Source organism: Acanthochromis polyacanthus, chromosome 20, assembly GCF_021347895.1.
Source record: "Acanthochromis polyacanthus isolate Apoly-LR-REF ecotype Palm Island chromosome 20, KAUST_Apoly_ChrSc, whole genome shotgun sequence".
NCBI lineage: Eukaryota > Metazoa > Chordata > Actinopteri > Pomacentridae > Acanthochromis > Acanthochromis polyacanthus.
In genome coordinates, this window is record NC_067132.1 from 9,068,127 (window position 1) to 9,095,322 (window position 27,196).

The 27,196-nt window shown below is 44.0% G+C and overlaps 1 protein-coding gene across 7 annotated transcripts in view; it reads right to left on the bottom strand.

The window, feature by feature from the left end:
• nrp1a (neuropilin 1a) overlaps window positions 1-27,196 on the bottom strand; it is a 62,423-nt gene that overhangs the window by 16,849 nt on the left and 18,378 nt on the right. For all 7 annotated transcript variants that reach the window (XM_051940293.1, XM_051940292.1, XM_051940291.1 and 4 more), the window contains exons 4-8: window positions 24,920-25,101; window positions 16,532-16,759; window positions 12,205-12,360; window positions 9,507-9,673; window positions 117-272 (exon numbers count right to left, since the gene is read on the bottom strand). In XM_051940293.1, the coding sequence (XP_051796253.1) occupies window positions 117-272; window positions 9,507-9,673; window positions 12,205-12,360; window positions 16,532-16,759; window positions 24,920-25,101 (889 nt within the window). The remainder of the gene's footprint in view (window positions 1-116; window positions 273-9,506; window positions 9,674-12,204; window positions 12,361-16,531; window positions 16,760-24,919; window positions 25,102-27,196) is intronic.

A 27,196-nucleotide genomic window follows, 5' to 3' on the forward strand; every position in this document is an offset into this window, starting at 1 on the left:
AAAGGTTACTAGGGCTTCACAGTTAATTTCACTTTTTAACGTAGAGCTTAGAAGTGAAGCTACTACACCATCCCTGGCTGAAATGAAAGTTTTATCACATAAATGTTGAGAAATACCTTCTGTTTGGAGCCTTCTTTCAAAGTGATCCAGTCTTCTCCATTTGAGCTGACATCCACCTTGTAGGACTTGACAAAGTAAACCCTCCGGGTCTCCTGGGAAATGGCACCCTGGGTACCAATGGCTGAGACAAACCGCAAGAACCCAAGGTCCACCTGAAGAGGGCAAAGAGAGGAGAGACAACTGAGAAACCGCTGCTCTAAATGACTTTGCACTTTACAGAGAAAATTCTGCAGTGGCTGCTGCAAGCCTCTTTCCCTTCAGTTTTAAGGAGAATACTGATAAGCTGAGCTACACAGAGCCAAATGTAACGCTCTTTGTGTATTCAAGTGCATAAATAACTTCTGTAGAAAATATTTTCAATGCACACAGCCTGCATTAATAATACAGAGACAATCTGGAGAGTAAAAAATACAGCTCTAGCATCAGGATCACCTCTGGCCACAAGCTCATCAACGGCTACCTGGAATTTAATAAACAGCAATGAAATGATATTCACATTAATGAAAGAGACACTAGATGACAACTTAATTTCCTGAGATGGGAGACAAGAGCTTATTGGATAAAAGTGAATGTTGAATAGAACGGGGTCTGCAATCACATTATCAGAATCGGCCAGGAGGAAAGAGAGATACAGATTGAATATCAAATACTGTGCCTTTAAAATATGCAGGGCTTTATAAAGTAATCATGAACTGCAGTACATTACTGCGGGGCTATTATATTTTCACGACGGGGTCAGAGAGGCACATGTGTGAGCGTCTGGGTGCAAGTCATGCTCATGTATATATTTTCAAAAAATGTATTTGTGCTGTATTTGGAGATGATGCTGGGCAGAGCGAGTGGCTGGTTCGCATCAGACCTGGAAAAAGAGCACAGTGTCTGTCTGCCAACCATCACGCCTGTTCACAAACACCATCATCACTGCCAGGAAAGAAAGAACACACGCAAAGTCCCTCTATATGTCACCCTGGCTTCTGTTCCTGTGACCCGAAATAGCCTTCAAACTGGCTTTTGATCATGCTAACGCTGCTGTCTAACTTCACCGGGACTGTGCAGGTCTGGAGATGTCAGCTGTTTCTAGTTCTGGGACTCGCACGCAATTTTTCAGCCACCAGAAATAACAAATGGGCTCCCTTTGACCACTGCGGAGGCTACTTAACCCCACGAACCATCCCTTCATCCATAACAGGAGCAAAGAGTGGGTGCGGTGCGAACCTGAAAAACTTTCAAAGAATTCCAACCCCTCAGTGTATAAGCAGCATGCTTAATTTTAACAAGCGTTAACACCATCTTTGACAGGCTGAGCTGACATTAATGAGGAGTAATGGTGTTGCGTGCAGACGCTGCTAAAACGTGATGGAGTGATGCAGGGAAGTCGGGGCGTTGGTGGAACAGGTTTCCAAGATCATGATGAGAGACGAGGCCTTTGATGTTGACGTGAGATGGGCTCGGGCTCTGATGCATGGCGACCAGAGTCTTGAGTAGATTACTGAATCGACTCAGAGGAGATCATCGGTATGTGCATGTGCAAGGGTGTGTAAGAAAGAGCGACAGCAGTTAAATCCTTTATGTGAGAGAGAGCAGGCAGACACAGTAGTGTGCACATATTTCAGAAAATCAAAGCCAGGGTTATCTGCCTGCAAAAATCTTAACAGAGCTCCGGCATGTTAAAACCAGACAGTCGGCTAGGTTTGGCTGCCAACCTTATATACGGCACCGTACCACACTTAATGATTCAGAGCAGGAAAAGAACATCTGCATGCCACGCTGGTCATTCCTGCTCCTCAAGTTCACTTCCAGAAGCAAAAAGACATAAACAGATGGGAGCAATAAATGAGGTTCCACCATGATATTCTCTCACTCTCCCTTGGCCACTCAAAGGATTTGGATGGATGGAGACTGACAAAAAAGACAGTCACATACAGAGACAGAATACTTTTGTTCCTGTCTACAGGCTCAAAGGGCTTTTACAGTAAGTCCCACATTTCTTTTGGGTCCACAAATAGAAACAAAATCAAATCCTGTCAGCTTTAGACTGTTCCCATTTAATAACGCAAGAGCTGACTTCCTCTCTGCTGGGTAAATGGCTGTATATGCCAGTGCTGGATGGGGAAAGCATAGCGGATGGCAGCGAGGTCTGCACTGGCGTTCAATATATTAGACCAGGCAGGTCTTTAACATCTTCATTCAAATGGCCAGTCTGGTTTATTTCCAGTCTGGCCCACTGGCAAAGTGGCTTACTGTAAAGGCTTAACTAAAAATGGTCTAATAGGAAGACTTGGCCTTGGGATGTTTTCTCTGAAAGGATCTCATTAGGTGTAATGGAGAAGAAGAGCCTCTGGGAATGAAATGAGTGGCGGGGCTAATTGGGAACACTCATGGGTGCTCAGACTGAACAATATGAGGACATGAGCATGCTGAAATATGGCGGATTTGAAGAGAGTTGGACTGATATATGACCTTAATCAATATTCTGGTCCAAGTTTATTTTGTAACTTTTTATTGAAGGGGCTCTCTGCCAGTTGATGGGTGTGGTTTAGCTTCCCATTGTTATATGCTTCCATCACCTTGTGGTTCACTAGTTTCAAAGTTCCACAAACCACAGTGATGCTGAAGAAAATCAAGTCACTGTGATTTTTTGGGAAAGTTTTTGGCACAGAATTTCAAATTCTAGGCAGCTTGAGTTTGAAAAAGGCATCAGGGTTAGTTGTCACAGGATTTGAGGAGGAGACATGATGAAAGACAGCGGGAGGAAGGAGAGAGAGGAAAGAGATGACGGAAAAGGAGAGAAAAGTCAAGGTGGGAAGGTTGGGAGGTCAAACAAGCCACTGACAGTGATGCCTTGCAAGATGTGAAGGACAGAAGCATGGGGTCTCTAGTGAAGAAGTGCACAGACAAGATCAATTTCACAGACAAGGGCTGATAACAGGGCCTGGGTAATGAGCGAAGCATGATTTATTAATGGCTGCTTGTTAGAGGCAGAAGAACGAGGCCGAGGCTGCGCTAACAGACTGAGGTTACATGGGTCAGGGAAAGAAGACGGGCTGCCAGGACGCTTGGATGTAAAGCACAGTCCATCCCACACCACAGAGACCACAGTGAAAACAAACAGGCTCAGATAATGATTACTAGTGGGACTCCTTTTAGCCCAAAGCCAAAGACAGCACTTGCTGACCTATATACATAAACCAATAACCAGTATTTAGAAATCACAAGGAGTCCACAGTGTATCCTGAGTAAATATATCACTCACAGATGATAAACTATTTGTCATCTAGACCTGAAAGGCTGATTCATACCTAATGGGTGATGTAATCATTCTGTGGAAAGGTGTGAATTATGCCTGCATCTATGGAGCTACGCTACATTTTGAGACTCTGCTGTTCTAACAGATCGAAGCAGGTAATTCCTCTACATTGACCATATTGTGGTTTCTCCTATGAGAGTGTTTGGACTCAGGCCCACCTATAGACAAATGACACTATACATTCTGGGCATGCTGGTGCACAGTAACTCATATCTGGAGGGACACACAACCTGAGCCATAAACATGCCAGGCTGGGTAAGAAATCACCCAGGCTTCTCAGAATCTTTCCATAAAGCAGTGGCAGGCTGATATGTGGGCAAGACTTCAATGTGTCCTTGTCTCCCAGGAGTTTTTTCCTGCTCCAGTATAGTCCAAAATATGCTTGACTAGTTGTGTATGTGTGTGTGTGTGTGTGTGTGTGTGAGAGTGTGTGTTTTGGGTGTTTTCTACCTTCCTGTTGTGCGGCAAACTGATGACTTAAAGCCCCTTGCCTCACAACAGCCAGTGTGCAAGGCTCCAGTGGTTTCACAAACTAATGAAACCAGAAAGGCAGAAAAAGAATTAGTCATGCTCAGGCTTGTAACATCAGCCAGTTAAAGCCCGGTGTGCGTGCAGATAGATCGACATACTGAAATCCACTTGGGGGGGCTCAATGGGGGTGTATATATATATATATATATATATATATATATATATACACACACACACATATATATATAGACACACACACACACACACACACACACATATATATATATATATATATATATATATATAGATGGCATGTATGGGAGACTTTAGGAATAACTGATTGTAAATAATAGACAGTGTATTTATGTGTTTATGTGTGTTTGTGCAAGTTAGTTTAGTTTCAAAATCATTACTCAGAGTATTGTCTTTGTGCTCTATGACTCAGATGTGCAGCAAGGCCACATGATATGTAATTGAGGCTAAAGTCTCGTCAGTGTTGTGATGTTGCAGCAAGCAGACATGCAGTTTATATGGCCGGGGAAGGGAAATAGTTCAAGAAACAGTAGAGGCTCAAAAGCGCTATCTCTGGCTGCTTGATTGGCTTATAATTGAGTTGCCAAGAAGTTGCATGCAGCAATCTGTACTCTGTGAGAAGAACAACCAGAGACTTTTGTTTGAAATCCATTTCTCTGCTTTCCCAACAGAAGGGGAAAAATAGCTGTGTGTGTGTGTGTGTGGGCTGCTGACTGAATAACCGAGGCCTCTGGGGAATGAGTTTATTCGTTTTCCCCCACCAAAAACAACAACAAGAGAAATGCCGAGGGTGAGAAGGAAGGGAGAACTCCTCTTTGTTCCAAAGTCAAAGAGCAGCTGGTAGACATAGACAGAGGCTCTGGTCCAGGAAACAATCTCTGGAAATGCTTTATGGATCTCAAAGGATGGTATCGTCAGAAGTCATAAAGTAGATGCAAAGCCTTAAGTCACCTGCTTTTTTTTGTTTTTTGCATGCATTCAAATTCTGACAAGGCTTTTCTTTGTATGGTAATGACAGAAAGCTGACATTTTTGTGAACTGACAAACACACACCTACTTTGACATGCAGCTAAAGAGATGCGCTTCTATCCCCAGATGTTGTATATAAAGCAGCTTTCAGCAATTTGCTTCCTAATTTCACCCACAGTTACTTTGGTGTTGGTAGCGGAAGCTTTTAGGAATAGCTCCATTACCTGAAAGTGTAATTAATTCTCTTTTCATGAAAATTGTATTACTCAAATGCTCCAGGACCTGTGGGCTCCACTTACGACCTTCCATTTATCACAATATTCACCTGACAGGAATTACAGTTTATTTTTAGCACCTCAACACCTCTTTGGTGGCATTAAATTATGCATGTCTTCCCATGCACCGATCATCTGTTTTCCTGACAAAGAGGGATGTATAGGTAAGACAACAGCGAGAATAAAATCAAAGGTTGTGTGATTTGTGGTGTTGTGCTCAGCCACATGTGTACTGCTGTTGATTAAAGGTTTCGGTCTCAGCTGTTAGAGGAAGTCTGGTTTTAAAGTTTGTGAATCATCTTTAAGAATCTCACTCCAGGGTCATTCCCATCCGTGCCCCACACACATGACTAACGCTCTGAGTAATGATTATGAAACCAAGACACGCTGATAGGGACGGAAAGGAAGGCGACCTGAAGGTATGTCACGTCTGGAATCCGCCTGATGATCCTATCCCAGGATATACAGCTGCACATGATCGTTTAGTGATGACGACTGACTGCAGGGCTTTCAGGCATTTCTCTGCTCTGTAAGGCAGACACTGAAAATGACACTGATTACGGCTGAGCTGAGTTTTTGTATCTCGGTACTTATGCCGCGCTGTTTCATTTCATTACATCATGCCATCCCTCATGTTTCGATTTCTAGTCCCACTTTTGGGCTACTTGAAACGAGTGTGGGTCTCTATCCTCTCATTGATTTTCCAATTGAGAGTGAGGCCCAGAAGCAGCGAGGCTCAGACAGCATCCATTGTTTCCATTTGTACGGCATGATGATGATCTCACCGGCAGCCGCATGCCAGCCTACGCTCCTATGCTCTCGCTAGACTTCATCAACTGAGAAGCTGCTGTTAATTACTAGTCCATATTCTAATTACTCATCACCCGGCGCGGTGGTAAGCCCTGGAACCGGGACAGAAGCGAAGAGAGAGAGAGAGACGAAAGCAACGAAGGGGGCATTTTTGGGAAATCATTGACCTGAGGTAATTGAAAGCACATTTGGATGAGAAGGAAAACAGGATATGGAAGAACGTGCCGGTTTAGCATCTGACATGGTGGCCAGAACTGTAGTTTCATCAAGGAAGAGTGCAATTAGTGGTTGTTTGGTTGGTCAAGTGGTGGAGCTCAACCTGTGATCCAGCCAGGACTCACAGAACTGTCTCTCTTACAGATTTGCAAGACATAGAGCCAACACAGGTCGTGCCCTCATGTTTAAACCTCCCACGTCAAGTTACTCTGTAAATGGTTGACTTTACCTCGAAATTACTATCATATATTGGAGATAAAGATGCATACTGTGGCAACAAACACAGATACGCTCCTCAAGGACAGTGCTTTCATCTGTCAGAAAGGTGAGATTAAAGCATTTCTCACAAAACAAGAGTTAAGAGACTCATTATCTCCTGTTATGATTAAACAATTTAGGTGATCAGAGACACATAAAGGCTAATAAATACATAAATACTGATGAAGCAGTCATGGATAATGCATCCTGGCAAGAAGACTGAGGATAACGTCAAGAGCTGATGCAGCTAAATTATAGATATGGAGAGCAAGCTCAAACTCATGAGGATGACAAACTCCAACCAGCTCTATGGGATGACATGTACTGTATATTGCCATTATGAGATGCTCAACAGAGAGGCTTTCAGGTATTGACAGTTGGGTTCTTTCCAAGACTGTGTAAATTATTCATGCTGTGTGTACGTGCAATCAATGGCAGCTGCCTGACATAGATGCAGTCAGTCTTTTATTGTGTCATTTGGATGTTGTAGTGGCTCCTGGTGGCCATCAGATCCTTCCTATTTGACAAAGACACACTATATGAAATTCTTAACAATTTCCGTGACACTGCTCCATAAACATGCTACACCTTCCCCTACGAGACAAATGTGTTGCACAGATGCAGGCATTTCCTCGCCACTGTTGTGTGAGTTCATAAAGCAAGGAGCAGCCCATTGACTGGGTAGTCTGCTGGTTTACACTCATTAATTTTTGCTGCAACCTGCCGTTGTTCATACTGTTAAGCTTCAGAGAAAGACATGGCTCACACTGGCAGATAATATTCACAAATCTCCCTCTACCTTGATGTAGATCTGTAAACCTGGAGAGGAGGGAGGACGGAGAAAGAGTGGAGTGAATAGGAATAGATCTGAAAGGAGCAAAGAAAAAATGAAATGAAGGCCTGTTTTGAGGGATTATCGCCTCTTTCTTTACTCCCTCCTCCAGCCGCAAACCCCCTCAAAGGACATCTGTCCATCTCTGTGTAGACCAAAAGGCTGATTAATGACCTGGCTAACCCAACACTCAACGCTGAACCACACCACACCAATCTAATTACCCGGTGAAGAGCGCACAGACTCGAGCATCTTGCCCTCCTTCCCTTCATGCATCAGAATGAGGCAGCATTAAAATGGATGACAAATCTGGATTATGTTCGGTAAAGAAGAAGGAAAGCAGAGCGAAGGAAAATGCCCAGGAATCAAAGGCCGCCTGTCATGAATAATAAAACTGTCTGCCTCAAACTGCAGTCAGGGAATGATAAATGAAATAAATAATGAATTGATTACTATGCATCTGACTGCACACTGAGATGATTTGTACGTGCCGCGAGGGGGCCTGAGCTTGTTGCAACACCATGGACAGGCTTAATGAAAGAGGAATGAAGAATTCTGCTCTTTTAATACCACTTGTGATAATTGGACTTCTGCTCAGAGTGCTCGGCACAAGTGCATCGCACTCCTTAGAAAACATAAATTACGTGGCAACCACAGACTTGGCTCATTTACTGCATTTGAAATTAGAAATTAGAAGAGTCTCATTCAGTGTTTTCATCTGATTAGTATTGGGAAATCAGCACACCCATTAGAGCACATCCCCTTTCAAATCCAGATTTTTACTGCCGAATCAAATCCTCAATATGATCAATAATATAACAGAGAGACTCTAGAGTGGCAACAAATCATTGTGATCACTTGTAATTTCCGCTGACAAAAAGGCAAAGCGGGGCAGGGCAGGCTTCACATCAATGCCGTTACACTTAACCCACACATCAGACTATGAACAATGGATTGTCCTTTGCAGGAGACAAATATTTTCATACAACAGACTGTGGAACTGCTGGAGGAAGCGTTAAGGCAGGCCACGATTCTTCCTGATCCACTCAGGCACATGCTGGGGTCCTCTGCAGGACAATATGGACCCTGCCAGACCCTCCTACTCACCCACAAAGCCAAGAACAAACACATGGACACACACAAGCATGGGAGAACACACATAAACCTGCACACACACTCAGTCACATACTGATTAAATTAGTCTGAAGGAGCAACAGGGGCCCCCGGGACAATATTTTCATTGCAATAATAAAGGAAAAGCTTGCTTATGGCCCTCCCCAAGCAAATATTTGGCTTTGGGTCAGCTCTATTATTCATCCCCTGAGGAATATGCTGGGGCCAAACTTTTCAGCAATGAAGCAAAGACTGTAGAAAAAGAGTAGAAAAAGAAAAACAGTCTGGGCATTTACAAGGCCTGGAGGCTTTCGGTTAATAAATCAAACATGTTCCAAAAGCATCTAGGTAGTGCTGTGGCAGGTGTGTCACTGTGGGGTTTGTGCTGTGAGTGGACTTGGGATATGTGACTTATCCCCATCTAGGGATGGAGGAACTAAATCCTTAATCTTCCCACATAAAGTTCCCTTGGTGGGTGATGATCGCTTTGTGCAGATAAGCCGACAGACAGAAATATATGACAGAGCCTGTTTGTGTGTGTGTGTGTGTGTGTGTGTGTGTGTGTGTGTGTGTGTGTGTGTGTGTGTGTGTGTGTGTGTGTGTGTGTGTGTGTGTGAAGCTAGGCAGGATGCCTGGACTAAATCCCAGCATCCCTGGAGGCAGTCTCTGTTATCAAGGAAAAGGAAAGTTATCAGGTAGACAGGAAGACAGAAGGAGAGAGAGACAGAGACAGATAGGTAGACAGTGACAGAGAGAGTGGACACAGGCAATTTTGGTGAGGTGTGGACTCCACCACCCGGAGGTCCATCAGGACGGCTGACATTCATCATCGAAATTGTTGGGTGTTATAGAGAAACTGCACCTCCAGAGACTGAAGGACAAACACAGAACACACCTACTGTGTTCAAGCAGGCAGGAGTCACTTCTAATACTACATACACCCTCAGACGGTGACTCACCTCCAAAAACATACTGCAGACAGTTGGGGAATTCTTCTGCACTGCCGTGTTTGACTTTTCAGACATTATTTACCTCTACTCTTTCAGGTAGCAATTATCTGTGGTATATAAATAATTTGCTCTGGATGACATGAAAAACGTACCTGTATCCACTCCTTGTTTGAGTCCTCTGCCGGCGTCCATGCATTTTCATAGTAGTTGAGTCTGGAGCGCTCTGGGGACCAGCTGGGGTTGTACTGGGATGAAGCCATGATTTGGTCTGATGTTATCTCTCCTGATTCCATTCCCAAAGGGTCGCTACAGTCAAAGTCTGAACAGGGAGGAAGAAGGGGAAAGAAGACAGACAGGAGGAGGATGAAAAGGGAAAAAGTAAAAGATATTTAGTTGAATTCAGAGCAGGCACAATGTACCCAGCATGTGCTTTCAGTGTCCCCCAGAATCAGAGTTCATCTCTGAGGAGGAGGCCACCACACGACAGGCACTCAGCGCTGCTGGCCGGAAAAGAACAGCACATCAGCAATGCCTCAGTAAATCCTTTCTGTTTCTCTCTCTCTCCCTAGTTTCTAATGGAAGCAGGATGGAAGTCTTCCACATTAAGACGTAAAAATGTCTTCATAAAACATTCAGCGTGGGCTAAGTTTACGCTCGTATCAGGCATTAGAGTGACTTTCACTCCAGTTCTTTTTTCCACTGACTGGATCCATTTCCCTCACCTCCCTGTGGGCTGTTTATCTTTTTTGCACACAGTAACTATTTTCCTCTCCTTGGTCTCTTGGGGGAGTTTAGGTGTCTTTAGGATCTGTATTTAGGGCCTATATATCACACTCGGGGCCAAACCATCAATGGCAGGAGGTGGCTTCCCTTGTTTGTGTTGACATGGGGCAGCCGTTTTGAGGCATCCGGGGCTCCGCGGCTAAAGACTCTGCTGGGTCAGTTTGGGGTCGGCCTCTCTAACCCACATAGGTCAGACATGCTGACACCGCTGTGGAGCAACCGTTGGAATGAAGAAAATGACCTTTTGATCCACGCAGGGGCTGTACAACGTCACCACAACATGAAGGTATGCAAAGGCACACTTTCACACATTCATGTAAACAGTTCTTCTTATTACTATTTTTCGGTGAAGTTGGTAAGTGTGCTTCTTTACGAGCAAGGTTACCACTGCCAAAAATATGAAACCCTTTGCCCAAAAATGCAGTCATGTGCTTATGTGTACGTTCACACACACAGAGGGCTCAGGACGTGGAGCAGTGTGGAACTGCTATGTGGCTGCTGCCTAAGAGCTAACACAGATGGTCTCCCCATCTGCCACACTGCTAACACACCTCAGTCACTGGGTCAGAGTGTGTGTTTGTGCTTTACAGTGTCAACGTGCAGTCGCATATGCGTGTGCTCGCACACACAAGTACGTCGGAGTCTCTGCGTGAGGCTGAGAAAACTGTCTGGCACCTCTCCACTCTCATTCTCGGCTCTCTTTGAGGAGACTGCCTGTTCTTGTCAAACTTTTGTACTCAGACCCACATTATCTAGATTAGTGACCATGATCAACAAAAGAGGCGTTTATTCGCTGCTAAGCATGCTATCTGATCATGTGGGTTACTGAACAAAGCAGGGTTGATAGCAGAGAAAATAGTGAGGGTGGACTGAGGGAAAGGGAGCAAAAGAAACTGGCAAAGAACAAAAGACAAGGCGTCTTTTCAGCACCTTATCACCTCTCATCAGTAGCTTTCAGCCAGAGTGTACCCTTCCCTTTCCCCTTGCCATGTAGAAGCGAGAAAATCCGCTGTGTATTATGCATAAGGGGATTATGAATGATTTAAGTGGTACAAGCCTGGAAAAGCAAAGACAAAGTTTGGAGATTTAAAAAAAAAATCTTCGATGCATCTCAGTTGGTGATGTAAGACCAAGAAATTCACTTCTAAATGAGGGTATTTACTGATCACAGGTCAGATATTTCACCATGCCTCTTAATGGCAAACGTGAAAAGTTGATTTATGTAATCTGATCTTAGATGTGTGATTAAAACGACTCAAGTAACTCGGAGGAATCTAAGGAGAAATGACATCAGCACTCATCGCTGTGCTCATTACTGCGAGGCGGGGTGGTTTCGTTTGTTGCGTGTGTACATGTGTGTGTACACAGTGTCTGTCTTCCCTTTGGGCAAGACAAAATCCTTTTTGGAGATGATTAGTAGATTTGGCTGAATGTCATCCATCTCTATTCAAAGACTGCGTGTGTGTGTGTGTGTGTATGGGGTGGTCTAGCCGCTGGACAGATTTATGACTTCAACCAGAGCTCGTCTTCTTTAATGAAATGTTTAGATGGAGCGTTTTGCAAAATGGGGTCAGGGGGGTCGAGCCCCGTGACAACCACGGAGCATGTAAAAGCCCTGGGGGTGTGTGTAAGTGTGTGTCCAGGGTGGTTACTGGTGGGGAGGCAGGTTTTTGGAACCTCTCAGGGCCCACCGTGTGTAAACTTAGGTCTTGTAAACCACGGGAGGTAGACTTGTACCCTGTTACACATTTCCCAAGTGAAGAAGCAGGAGGTGTTTATTTAATAACTCCTAAGCTCTGTTTAACAAGTGGGAATTTGTCTTAATAGGACCATGTGTAGCTTCAGGAGCAGACAGGATCTGCCTTTTACTCTTACTAATACTCCTCTGGTGGTTACTTTCATGGCCTTTAATTCTTTTACAGTGGTCTTTCACTGAACAAATCTCTCCAGATTGTTGATTTCCACCTTATTTAGAACACTTTTGTACCGAGGTTCTTTGGCTACCTGTAATTCTTCCTCCCTAAAATCCCCATCTGTTTAATTTTTAGCATTTTAATGACGGCTCACCCTCTGGAACAGTCCTTTCGATGACAGTGAAGTTGGCAGAAAAGCCTTCTTTTGCGATGGCGCTGTCCGTGTTGATTGTCAGTGCCAGGATGCCCGTGTAGGAGATGATTCGGCCTGGGGTGTTCTGTCCACAGTACCTCCCGATATATGGGCCCACTGGTGATGAGAAAGGAGAGAAAAAACACAAATATTGTTCCTCTGGTTAGACTTGGGTTAATTCAATATTTGTTTGTTTGCCACAGCCGTGTCACACATGGGTTTAACTACCAACTCCCTCCCTGTGGAGGTGTGAAAACTAGTGTGTCAGTGAGGTATGGCACCGGCTGCATTTCATTTTCCCCTTCGACCCCATAAAGATGTGTGAGAAAAGACTCCCAACATTCCATGCCTGTTCGTCTGGTCGACACAAAGCGGAAGAGGGACCTGTAGTGTGGGGCAGGTCACTGTCTCTGTCTATTTGCTGACTGTAAATACCTCAAACTTTCTGTATCCACACTCATTTTCTTAGGCTTGAAGCGGACACAGGCACGGCCCAGTGGGTCTTGTGAAGGAGACCAAACAAGTAAAGACTGGGCACAGACAAAAGGGGAGCATTAAAAGACAGAAAGCAATAAAAGAACAAGAGGGACACGTTCCACTGAGCAGACTGAGTCAAATGGGGAAATGGGAATAAGGTGGAGGGAGGAGGGACGTTAGGGGGAGACAGAGAGGCGTGGGGAAAGAGCGATGGGGTAACGAGGGAGGGTGCAGGAGAGCAAGGGAGCACAATGACCTTGCCCTACGTCTCTGATGTGTGCTATGATCCATGCACATTCGTGAGTGTGTGTTCCTGTTGGTGTGTGGGGAGCTGCAGCTTATCTGTCATTAGTAATGCTGTGATCAGCGGCGAGTGACAGTCCTGCCTCCCTGCGGCCTCCTGTCATCCAAAACATGCCACTTCCAGTGCAGCTCCTACATGAAAGGCAAAGGCCAGGCCACAGGGACTTATGGGGCAGCGGTGTGACGGCTCAGATTAATCTTCATAAACCAGGTGCCTGCTGTATGAATCTATGTGTGCTTTTAAACTTACTAAGTCCAGAGGTGAACAAAAAAATGCCATCTCTTGCATTATCTGCATGACTCCCCAGCGCTATGAAATTTTAAAGAACTGCGCTATGAACTCCTGCCTCCTTGTTCCACGGGGAAGACAGGCAAAAGAGTGGAGGTTCTTCTTCTACAGCGCTTGTCCAGTGAGGTGTACTCTAAGAGGTGAGGGGTACTGGGAGGTGCGACTCCCCCGCTGCTTTACGGAGGCCAGCATTTGCCTGGACATCTCCCACCTCTGCACACCCCACCGGCTAGCATGCCTCCAGCCTTCTGTGCTAATGCACTATCGATCCAGCAGGCACCACAGGAACCGCCTGGCAAGAGACGACACACTATTTTCTTCCTGTGGCTTATTTTTACACTGGACCGTCTGTCACACACAACAACACTTGAACGGTTTGATGCCACATGAGTCCAAAGTGGCAGCGTCCAGTTTCTGCCCTGAACAGGCTCAGTGTTAGACAAAAGAAAGTGTTGCGCATCTCATTCTGCTTCTTTTGTGCCACACTTCCAGCTGAGTGAACTGACATATCTCTGAATCCTAATAAGTTGGAAATAACACAGGAAATCTGTGCTTTTGAAACACCTGAGGTCTTTTATAAGAAAAAAAAAGAAGAATTAAAAGGTGATAATAATGTGACATATTCTCAGCTCTCCAAGTCTTTGCGAGTCTCCTTAATCAACACAAATCTTGAAAATTAAACATGTTTCACCTCAAGGGGAAAGCATACAAATTAGCGACAAAAATACTTTGTGGAATCAAAGGTCAACTCAGAAAAGTTAACATCTTCAGAGAGTTGAGCTCAGAGAAAACTGAACTTTAAGTAAACTCACTTGAAAAGGCGCTGTGATTTACACTTCAACCTTATCACCTGGAACGCAACAGCAGAGAATACCGATGCGCACCAGTTTGAACGCTACCAGATAAAATTCTTTCAATTGTCAGCCGCTGATGGGTGAGAAACGCTTTCATCTTGTCTGCACCCCGTGTTGGAATAGCCAGGAGAAAAACTGAAAACTTCAAGAGATGATTTTGCTCACTGAGTTCAAAGCCTCATCTCAGGCTATGGAAGCATTGCTTTGAACACTGCTCACCCTCTCTCACTCTGTCGCTCACCTGCTGATTTTTTAGATGGATGGATTTTGAGGACGCCATTCTAAGGCAATATTTGAATCTCTGTCTGAATTTACACCTTCGCCAAACCCTGGAACCAGGAGATGCTGGCTTCTATTGGGAGAAACTGGTTCAGTTCAAGTGTAATGAGCAAGTTTTTCTCTTGAGTGGGAAACACGAGAAACTTAGAGAGGAAATTCCTTTTATAGAAATTTCCTGCAAGACCGGAATGTGTTCTTTATGCGTCAGGGCACGGAGAAGCACCAACTTAAATACCGCAGCCGAGATTAGACCTTGAACTCCCAAATGTATGGGCACCAACCAATTGTCCCACGCAATGCAGCCTGGGACTGGGAAGTGAAGGGTGGGAGGCTCTTCTGATCAGGAAATGTTTGGCATTGAGTGATGATGAAGCATTACACTCATGATGAGTGTTAGAAACCCCTGCCAAGTCTGGTTAAGGCAGTTAGCCCACTGGCCCGGATAATGTCATCATATTGTGTAAAACTGCTCATTTCCTCTGGAAGAAGCAGTGAGAAGTGAAGTTGAAACCCACCACTCCCCCTACCCACCTTCTCCTTTTCCCATGCCAGGATAACAGATCTTTAAGCAGTGAGATATTACGCATTTTCCCATCTTTGTTGTGCTGGTTTTGAAACAGTCAGTCTTTTGTGTTCTACACTGCTAGTCTTTTTAACAATTATCTTTTAATAACAGCAATATTCTTTTAGTCTTTTCTGAAATGAAAAAAAAAACACACAGTACTAATTCTAGCAGAGAAAAGTAGTTAATGATTATATTAGAGTGGCTAAATAAGATTAGTGATAAAACCAGAAAAATGTATAACTGAAAGTAACACAAGTATACAAGTAAAAAAAAAAGAGTCACAAAGTGCAGATTAACTCAGAATTAGCAGGAACACAGCTCTCTCTTCAACTTTTTACCTTGTTAACATGTTCATATAATGTTTTTTTCAGTCAAAGCCAAGGTTGAGTAGTTCCACCAAAAAACTGCAGTTTACAGATGACAGTCTCAAAAATACAGATTCAGACTTCTGCTGTTTCATATGCAACAAACCTAAAGAATCAGCGCTGTTAACTTGCAGGATGGGACTTTCTGTACCTTTGGTTATTAATAATTTGACATTGTTTGGTTTAAAGTAGTTCTGACAGTTACAGAGGAAGGGAGATGAGAGAGAGGCAGGAACTTTATAGATCCACACAATCTAGTAAAAGAAAACAGTGTAGAGTTACATATGTGCAATTTTAGGACAGAACTTGATTTTTTTTTTTGGTAAAAACTTCTAATATGTAACTTTGCAACATGGATTTCAGTTTTTGAAGTTAAATCAATGACTTTAAATTTGCTAATTTCAGTTTAACATCAAATATTACTACTAATATTACATTAGGTAGCAGGAGAAACCCATGAGTGTACTCAATAAAGAATGGCCCACTTTATTGTTAATGAACTTTTCATTAGCAGGAGAAAGGTTGTTAAAGTTCCTCTCCTGGCATTGATTAAACTCCTTAAACCTCATCTCTGTTCATCAAATTTGCATATTCAAAGGTTTTTTGTCGGTGAAAACATCCCATGATGCTTTGAAATGGCTTAAATGCAAGTGTACACCTTTGTTTCCTTTAGTATTCACAGATCTATAATTATGCAAATTGACCTCTTTCTCCATACATCTCAGGAGGTTGAGCATACCTCTCTGCTATACAACTCTGCTTAAACTCTGTAAAACTACTCTGGTCTACACAACAACAAGTTGCAAATTTGAATTAATTTACCCATACGTGTTTGAGCCTGACCTTGCAAGTTGACAGGATAAGTTCTTTAGGGTTTGTTAGGTCTGAAACTCTGAAAGTCTGACTCTGTGTTTTTGAGACGGTCATTGGTAGGTTACACTTTCAAGATGGAAATGCTCGGTCACTGTACTGACTGTCTGTTTTGTTAACATGTCTTCTAGCATATAAAAAAACACCATATGGACATGTTAACAAGGTAAGAAGCTTTTCATCTCAGGAGGTCTTTACTATGTGTTGCATATTTTCACTTTACATCACATGTAAAAGAGAGAACACACAGGTCAATCTTAAGTTGCAATGTTTGCTTTCTGCTCACCTCCAGGGAAGCCGTCCCAGATCTCCAGCCGGTCATAGCGACAGAACACACCAGTGGGAGGCGTCGTGTCAGGCTCCAGTTCAAAACTCTCAAACTCCAAAATGATTTCAGACATCTTCGGGGCAAAGATCATGAAAGTGCAGTCCAGGTTGTTTGGATATTTCTCTGGGAACCCGGGTGACTTTATGACACCGCTGTTTGAGGTGAAGTTCCTGGAGCACTCGGGTCCTGCAGGAAGAACAAAAAGAGGAAACGAGATGGAAGTGAGAAGATGAGATGCAAAGGGAACAAAAGAAAGGGTGGAGATATCTCATTTGAATGGCCGCTGCTTAAGTGATCTGTTTTGGGTTTCTTTATGTGCTGGGTATTGAGATCCTCTGCTACCCAGCTGCTCCATTGACAGGAGGACAATTTACGGCCTGCAGCTGAGAGACCACCTTGATAGTTCTTGTCTTCAATAGAAGCTACATCTGGATCCCTCAGCTCTCCTCTATGTTGCTTTTTCCCCCTTATGGGAACAAACATCACACTCCATCACTGTGTGTGTGTTACATATGAGACTCCTGAGACATCTGGACCGAGAATAGTAAACATTAGTGAAAGGCTTCAATCACCAGAATCGGGGAGCGATGAATAAACAGCTTGATTCGCGCTGCAAAAACCTCTCACACACGTCCTCATCAGGACATGTCTGGGAAACATATGAGAGGTGCTCAGCCGAAATTACAGCATCAGTGATGGAAGGCGAGGGCAATGACTGCGCATACATCAGCACTTACAGGCACACTTAAACACACAGTTTTACACAGGGGAAAGTCAAAATATTTATGCACAGCTCCCCGAGGAGCTGCCTTTCAGCTGATGAGGAGCATTAACACATTTCCCAAGTTAGCTACTTCACACAGCATCAAGAGCACGAGATTAAGATTTGAGAATGATTGACATGAGATAAAAAATGATGTTAGCAGCTGCCGGAAAACTTTAAAGAGCACGACAGAGAGAAAGACAGTAAGACGTATTCACTATGCAGCCACAAGCACCGGTCCAGAGTGGGCTTCACACAAACATACTATCAGGAAAAAAGAGAACTACTGTCATTCAGGGCAATTATTTGCAGCCATTAGTGGCAGAAATGTACCCAGGATAACATCATTTTCATGCTAGGCTGGCAGCTGGCATGATGGGTGCAGATGGGGCCAATCGAAACCAAAATTGCAGGGAGTTATCGCTAGATAAGCTAGATCACTTAAACGAATGTGGCAAACTGCTTTTTTCTATCGTCACTCAGGCATCTTGCTGGGCCCCTAATTGAAGACCATCAGGCCCACTTGAGCCTGTCCACCAGCGGACTGAGCGAAGGGACCAAGAGCCATGTGGATTTCCTTTCTCCCCAAGTTGAAAGCCATGGTGAGCGGCGATTTGCCTCGAAACAGAGTTGACATTTAGTGCGGCAGCTAAAGTGTGGTTTTTGAGAACAGTAGGCGCCATTAATTTCACAGCTTCCCCTCGTATTTACCTCCGGAAAATGGAGAGATTTTGTCAGAGGAGAGAGAGAGACAGAGATAGAGAGAGAGTGTTTCCCAGGATGAGAGGGTTGCTGGATGCTGCAGTTCTGCACTTTGGGAGAAATGTCAGACAGTTTTTTTTTTTTTTGGTGGAGGAAAAAAATCTACAGATGCAAGCCACTTCTTTGAAAAAAGGTGGCTGTGGTGCCTGAGTGCTCTAGACAGCTGCAGCATCCAAAGTGCAATTCAGGTCAGTGTGTTGAATTTCCTGTGGATATTGGCTCAGAATTCCACTCTCCATCCATTTCATCAGCCTCTACCATGACCCTTATCTCAGCTCAGCAGTTGACCAGAACAGATTTGGTGGTTGGAAATGGTTCACTCTGAAAACCTGTCGAAATCCAAGCACTAGACTGGCACTTTTGCTTTTTGTCATCATAGCTGTCACTGCTTGTAATGCCCCCCTTTTAACTTAGTTAATATTTTCTGCTATTTGTGGTTTTTATTTGTTCTTTTTATATTATGTGTTTGTCTTTAAATTTTCTTCCATACACTCAAGTACTCACTTAATTGCGTAACACAGTAAGAAAATCTGACTCTATTTACTCTGTTCTACTTTATACCTTCACTCAAATATGTCAGTCTGTCTGTTTTTGTTGTTTTTTTTGTCTTCATGTCAGTCACTTGTCTTTCACTTCCAACGAAAACACACTAGTGTACAGTTTACTCTACCTGCCTCACCATCACCATTAAGTCTCCTTGTTCCTGTGTTCTTTCTAAATGGTCATGACTGAGGCCGAGCCAAGGACAAATTGTTCCTATTGTCAGCTGCTGTGTGCCTGGCTGCATACAACAAAAAAATAGAGTGGCGAGAAAGACCGAGCACTCTGGTCGCTCCCACCGGCGAGATAATCATCCAACAGATCTCTTTTATCTAGTGCCTCCACATGGGAGGGCTTTCGTCCCCTCACTACACCCGGGACGCTTTGTACTGATGTCTGTGTGAGAGGCATTCATTGATAGCAGTCGTGCTTTTCTGTGGCAGCGTCCGTACATACAGCGTGTGTGCATGCATCTGTGTTGACAAGGAGCTTCAGGAGACAAATATATCCAGCTGTCAGCCAAATGCTAACTCCCTGCCCTTTCCTCACTCTCTATCTCTCCCCCTATTGTTTTATCGCCGCAGTTGTTGGTGTCTGTCCTGGCGGATTCATCGCCTCGATGGGAGAAAGTGTTGAAACAGAAAACAAAAAGGGTTTTGTAAATATGAAAGGTTTGACCCACAGGAAACACACACAGACACTGTTCCATTTCATCTGAGATAAAACAGACAGTCTGACCACAGTCCACCCAGCAGTCCAACCGCTGCTTTTAAACTGACGAATTTACGGCAGGAAAGAGAAGTAACCTTGAACGTTTACCGTCAGCCTCCAACCAGGCACTCCAGTGTTTACTGCTGGCTGTAGTGGCTTCTTTTACTCCCGTTTATACTGAGTCCTTCTCCTCTGGATGGGGGAGTAAACAAATGTCACTGACGACTCGCTTTGTAAGTGATTGGAATTTGTTTAACAGGACAAGTTGCAGCCGGCGAAATGATATTTAATGGATATTTGATTTCAATCTTTGCAAGTGTTTGAGATTTATAATAAATCTTAAATAAATATGGTTTCAGCATTACGGGAGCAGGGTGCCTTTCAGCTGTTAGTCTCCCCCTGATGACTTGTCCTCCGTGTCTCTATTAAGCTGTTGTTCAAAGTGCTGAAAGCGGACCAGAGGCTAGGCGTTAATCATTGGAACAACATCGCGCCAGGGAACGGGTGTTATAAATGTGAAAACCTATCGCCATTTCTAAATCTCTCTCTCTCTCTCTCTCTCTCTTGCGCATAATCTTTCTATTTTTCCCCATCTAATCATCACTCTCTCCCCCCAAGTCAGGGTTATTAGTGGCTGGAGCCATAGGAGCTGAAGGTGTTGTTCTTGGATGGAGAGGTAAATCACCACTGTTTATGTTGCTCTGTGGCTGATCATTAGCCCAGTTCGCCCGCTTCCACCTCCATCACTGCCCCCTCTACCACCACCACCACCTCCTCCCCTCCATTTTGTCCTTATGCCACACCGACAGAAGGGTTAATCGCCGGTGGAAAATTAACTCTTTCAACACTAAACCAAACATTAACCTGGAGCCTGTGGAGTGTTGAAAACAGATGGGAAGGCAGGCTTACATTTAGCTATACACACACACACATCCTGAGGCGCCACGCTACTGACATGCCATTTAGCATGCCGACCATGACGTCACCCCGCCTCCCCATTTAAAGGGGGATGACACAGCGCGGATGGGACGGGGGACAGGAGGGGGGTTAGCAGTCTCCCTCTGGCTCCCCTTAAAGAGATTTGTTGTCTCAAGTTTCCATGAGGGCTGAGCGTGCGTGCGATGACACTGCGTCTCCATGCCAGATGTGACCTTTGCCATCAGGGCGTGCCGTCCACAATGTGCCCCCTGTTAGGCCCTACCCAGCACGAACACACGCACCTTTACGGTGTTTTCACAGGTGTCCTGAGAGTCAAAGCGCCCGCATCACGTTGACTTGATAAACAGAGGCTCTGCATGAAAAGATGTTTACAGCGTAACATGGTAGGCCTCCCTCCAGCAGGCTTAGTCATTCTGCTGAGTAACCGAGACAGCAATGAGCTTGTATGTGTGCGCGTGTGTGTGTTAGTATGTGTGCGTATGAATGGGAGGGAGGGGGGCTACCGGCGGCACTATCTCTGCCTCCTCGCCCACTTCAATGGGCCCTCGGCCAGCCTTGATGTGGCTCTAAGCAAACTGCAGAGCTGCTAAAAGAAAACATATGCTGTGCATGTGCGTGCATGCGTATACTTAAGAGGATGGCTCTTTCCAGAATCATTTGAGGATTTTAAGTCAGAGTCTGTCAGATGACGGGATAAACACAGCTTTCCGTTGTCTGTAAGAGCGGCGAAATTTTGATGGAGGGCAACGCGACGTCAACTCAGTTTACTCAACGATTCAGGATTGACATTTCTGATTTTTATTCACGCTGGTGGTTGTTTTTCCAAGTCAAGGTCACAGTTTGCCTTTTTTATTCGCTATTTTATTTTTGTCTGGAAGGCCTCTGTAGAGTCAAACACTACCAGCTTGCTAATCTGCTCCCTTCAGCTCAAATATTTCTCCCTCTCTGACTTCTCCTCTCTATCTCTTTCTTCCCCACCATCTCGCTCCTCCTGTCTCTTGCCAGACTTCAGCCAGCGGAGCGAGGCTGCCAATTTGCAGGCCATAAAATAAATAGCCCATGCTAATTAAGATGGTTGGATGGGATTGAGGAGTGCAGAGCGGTAGAGACTGATGTGGAAGCAGCCACAGAGAGCCGCAAAACAACCTGTTCTCTTCCAATTAGACACTTTGCAGGCTACCACTGATAAAAGCCAGGGCTACGGATGCCAGCATTTTCAAGTGTGTGTGAAAGTGTGTTTACATAGTTTACAGCCTAAGTGGGTAAACCTGTACATATAAACACTTGTATAAGTTGGCTTGTGGTCCCAAAAGGGAATATGTGCTTAGGTATGTTTGTTTTGGGAGTATATTTATCTGCCATGTGACCTCTGCTTGTGTTGAACCCGGGATGAAAGGCGGTACCAGTCCCCGAGGTTGACTTCAGTGATCCAGGCCTATAATCACAGTGATAAACAGCCTGCATTCTTTGCATTTCCCTTCATTGACATGCACAAGCACGACCCTCCCGTTCCTCCATCCGTTATCAGAGCATCTGTGTATCATCATTAACGTTACATGTGTTAGCCAACACAATGTTTTCCCAGCTAATACCCTGCTTGTTGATAAGCTGTGCTAATCAGCTAGCTTTGTATCTCTCTTTCTGCTTGGTTCTCTCCCTCGCTCTAACAAACAGAGCTGTTAATTGATCTCAGAGCCCTGTTCTTGGCGGGAGCTGGCGCCGCAGTAGTCAAAACACAAAGCGAATTCAAAGCATAACGATGGTCTGGATCCACTAAGGAAGCAATGGCACACCCACGGTGATCTTCACCGCAGGGCCACAGCACTGGGTAAAGCATTCAGATGAAAAAAAGTTCTGGTCCCTGGCCACTTTTCCCCCTCAGAGTCCTGATTTCTCTTTGGATTCAATCAGCAAAACAGCAGAGATTGCCATCTCACTAAAACTCTGTAGCCCTGACTTTGTCTCTGTCCACGCTTACAGCCATGTTTCTAGTTAGATCTGTATTTCCTCATATCTCAGAGGCCTATGAGCATGTTCAGCAGTTCCTCCCCGACTGCCAAAGGGGCCCTAACACGCCTCATTTATAATCAGTCCTGGCTAATAGATGAGACTGGGAAATACCAAGCTAATCATGGAAAGAATGTAGATTTAACCGGCCTATCAAGGGGAATGAGGCAGTATGTGCGGACGGGTTTGCGTATGTCGGGGTGGAGTGTCGCTTTGATCTCGTAAATGGACCCACACTCCACCAGCTGCCCTGTCGTGATGGTGACACGCACAAACACAAGCACAAACACACACTAGCCCAGATTAAAAGGAAGGAGGGACCTTGCCGGGCTATTCATCATGTCTCCGAGGTCATGGGGGGGGCTGTCCCATAGACTGCTGCTAAGGTTAATTAATGAAAGTGGAGTCTGTAGCACCTGTCTGCCGACTAGTCATCCTCCAGATATGCTGTCCTCCTCCTCCTTCCTCCAGTCCAAACAAAGGAAGGCAGTAAACCAACAGGAAATTCTCCTACTTGTTATGCTGTGTTCTGATAAGATAGACATCCTGAGATGTTGTGGTGGAACATACCTGATTCCCAGCTATAATTACACAGAGGTCCTATTTTTAGGTGGAACATTGAGGAAGGAACCTCACACTGATTGCACACCGCTGCAGCACCGAAGGCACCTCCTGAGCCTGAACCCTATTAAGTGGATTGAATTCACTTTCTCCACAATCAGCTTGTCGGCAGTTATAATGGCTGCTTCATACTTGAGCTGTGGATTGCCATCTGACAATAAAACCAACACTTGAACAACATTTGTTAAATCAGTGCTTAGCGAATTATGCCCCTGCTTATTGTATAATAATTCACACCAGATAAAAACTGCTACAATTATGGAACATATGGGAGTATGATTCATTGGTTTTGAATGAAGCATATTGCCTGCCATATTGCAGTTGCATAATTTGATGCTCTGATGCCTTGACTGAATCACAAACAAACCATGAAATTAGATGGAGAGGCTCTTTCTTGCTTCATTATCAGAAATATTCCTCCAGTTTTCAAAACGTATCGGACTCTGTGTGTTTGATAGATCTGACTACAGATAAATGAAGCATTCGTACCAGTGTTACTAAGCTAAAATCAAGACGTCAGCAACTGCAACAAGAGGTCACATGAATCCTTTTTAAGTGAATATTAGTCAAGTTAACAAATTAGATCATAACACAAGGACTGTCTTGTGATATTCACTTTCATATTGTGGGAAACCTGCAGGATTGCTCTGAACAGGAAGAGGACAATTTACGTTAGAGCTAATATATTGGTCAGCTGGTCTATCAGTGTTGGCGTATATGTTATCTGATTCATTTTTTTAATAGGACATAAAGAAAAAGATGCTTTGGTTCACATAATAATCAAATACTCTGAGCTCACTCTGCAGCACATGTAGCAGAGCAAAAACTGAGCAGATGTCGGTGAAGAGTCAATGTCTTCACAGTAACTAGTTTGTAAAATACACAGCTTGTTTTATATTGAACGAAAAATCATGAAAAAAATTGAAATGTTACAGAATTAAAATTCTTGAGGACACAAATCAAATAACACAGCAGCAGTTTGCTTAGTTTTCACTGAATTGAAGTGTTTTTGAAAACACTGAAGTTTTAAGGTAATAAATGGAAATGCTGTAAATTCCATAACAGCTGGAACGCTCCAGAACAGCTACTAAGTTGACTCTGTTGTAAGTTTTGTCAGTCACTTTTCTTGTGACTCCGCCAAGGAATGCGGTGGAGTTATATAACCATCGGCGTCTGTTTGTCCGTCTGTTTGTCTGTCTGTCCGTTTGCATTACTGAAAAACAGATGAACGGATTTGGATGAAATTTTCAGGAAAGGTCAGAAATGACGCAAAGACCAACTGATTAGATTTTGACAGTGATGCAATTTATAGCTCTGGATCCACAGATTTGTTAAAGATTTCTGTGTCATTGCAAGACAGCGGCACGGTGCCACTGTAACTATGACAACAAGTGAACACTACGTCAGCCTGCTGATGGTCACATGATGCAGCGGACTTATCAGGACTTATCCACTGGAAATGATACAAGGAACAACTGATTAAATTGTGGGGGTGTTTCTGAGTCCCATCGATTAACGCCGCCTGCTACATATTTAGGTCACGTGATTCGTACATATCCATACATAATGTACACATGCATATCACACACCTGTGCTCAGTGCAAAGTCATTTTGTATGTGGGTACATCTATATTAAATGGTCGCATTCTATGTTGCCCTGATTTCTGATCATCACTAACACAAATTCTGCATTTCTGAAAAAAAAAGAAAAAAATGTGCATTTCTGACAATGCCATGTGGGAGAATGAACAGCCTTGGCAGAATACTATGACCTTTGGAGCTGTTTTGTCACAAAAGACAAAAATGTTCTTAACAAGTAATGTAGAATTATTACTAGAGTTCATACAAACTATATCAATAACAAAAAATGTTCAAGATTTCCGTTTTAAAAGCATAATATGGAACACAGCTCTGGTTTAGGGTCTATCATGAATGGTTTCAGTGTCTGCCTTGTTTTAAATAACTGGAATTAAGTTAATTGACAACTGTAATTGTTCACCCACCTGTCTTGAAGATCTCATATCGGATGGAGAAACCTGCTCCGTGGGTCTCATAGTCAGACACGAACTTGATGAAGAGCTGGTTTCCGGAGGAGACGACCGGAGAGGGGGCGATCTTCCCACAGTACTTCCCCACCAGCTGACCGCTCTCATCCACACCATCTCTCACCTCCACGTAGTCGTACCTGAACAAATAAGAGAGCCAGTGTCAGTCCCACAGTGAAGTATAAATCATTTCCTTCTGAACTCTGGTGTTCATTTTCTTTCTAAATAAGTTGGCGATTAGAATATTACTGCTACTCAGACTATACTGCGCATGTAACAAGACAAACAGTACAGACACATTCTCAGAGGGCCACAAACACAGAGCAACACAGCATATTGTGCAGGTAATGTAGTGGAAATAAAACACTGTGTACTAATGAGGTCTCAGGTTAAAACTCAGAGAACAGGTGGGCAGGCTATGCTTTCATTATATCGACCTGACACACACACACACACACACACACACACACACACACACACACACACACACACACACACACACACACACACACACACGCTCTGCAGAGGTTTTGTGCTCCCAGCAGCACTGAGGTCAGGTTTATGTAACTGCTTTAACTACTGAACTTCAGCCGAACAGTTGTCTCTCTCCTGTTTAACCACAGGATAACGCCCTCAGTGTGTGTGTGTGTGTGTGCCTGTTCTATAAGAGAATAAGGGACTAGAACGTAATTATATTTTGGCCTTTGGCTTAGGTTGGTGTATAGAAAGGGCAGGTGTTAAAGCTATTAAAAACACACACACACACTCTCAAACATCACATTCAAATGGAATTTCAGACCCACGGCTATTGAAAGGAGCAGCAGCTTAATTGAGTCGGCGCAGAGTTTAGGAGCAGAGAAGGAAAACAGCTTTGAAATAGGACTGGGAACAAGAGCCGTGACACACACACATACACGCACACACACACACGGAATCTGGCAAGCGAAACTTAAGCTGGTAGAGGAGAAATCAGAGCGCCTGGCCAACGAGGGTGGTCTAAACAGCCCCTGGTTATCAGTGTGAGCGTGTGCGCTTTCAGGCACTTGTTAAAAGTGTACATTTAATGCATTTGAGTTGTGGTTTTCACTCCAGTGCCTGCATGTGTGTGCGTGTATGAGTTTGAATGATGGGTAGAGATGACTTTTCCGTGCTGTGTTTTGACTGTGAATGACGGGGCGAGTGCTGCTCCAAAAGCAGATTTTGGTTCAGGTTTCTACTGTTCCTAATTGCCCATAACGTGAATTCCCGTGTTATTTTCAGCTCTGCAGGCCACTTATCGAGTAGATTCCTGCCCAAACTCTGACGGCCTGTGGCACTGCTCGTCCGTCTTCATCAGAAACCGGAACAAACAAAAAAAACGCAATTCACACACACTACATACAGAGATGAATTTTAATGCGTGTATGTTCAGCAGGTGTGTGGTCACATTCAATCACACACATGTTCTTTCTGTGTCCTCAGAAAATATGTGCCCTGTGGGCAAAGGGGCCTACTTTCATAATTTTCCTTGATTCCCAAATTACTGTCAAAACATCAGACCTCCTTAGCGATCCTGAACTCACTTAATGCATAGGGTTTTGCACAAAAAGGCGATTTACACTTTGAATGAAGGCTAGGGTGGAATAAATCCCTCAGGTGGGACTTGACATGTATCAACATGCACCCTTTGCCACCTTTTTCTAGTTAATGATTTCCTTCATCTGCCTCAAGAGTTTTAAAAAATGTATTTGTAAAAGAGAAACTGAATTACTGGGGTTGATTTGGTAGAGGTGCAGAACGGTGTCCACCGGGTTTCAATATGCAAAATAATAAGGCAAGTAGAGAGAGTCAGCTAGTGAGAGGGAAAGAATGTAACTAAAGGCAGAGCTGGAAAGAAATGGCACAGAAGTGTGGCGGATGGATGACTTCACTTGTATTTCTGCTCATGTGGGGTGATCTGAGGTGATATGAAGCTGTCAAGCTGCATCAAGCAGCTCTTCTTCCTTTTCGTCTCTCATGTAATTTTTTAGTGTCTTAGGTTAAAGGTTTGATAGCAAGAAAGCAGCTGTCTGTCTTAAAACCAGGGACTGCCAGCAGTCTCTGATAGCCAGTCCTACAATTCTGAAACCTCTATTCAGGGTCACTTTTATACAGGGATTATAACTGCATTACAACTCTCATCAAAAACTGACTGGAAAGATTTGCTTTTCTTCCACTTGACGTCTTAATGTGCTCTGAAATCTGTTGGGAGCTCAT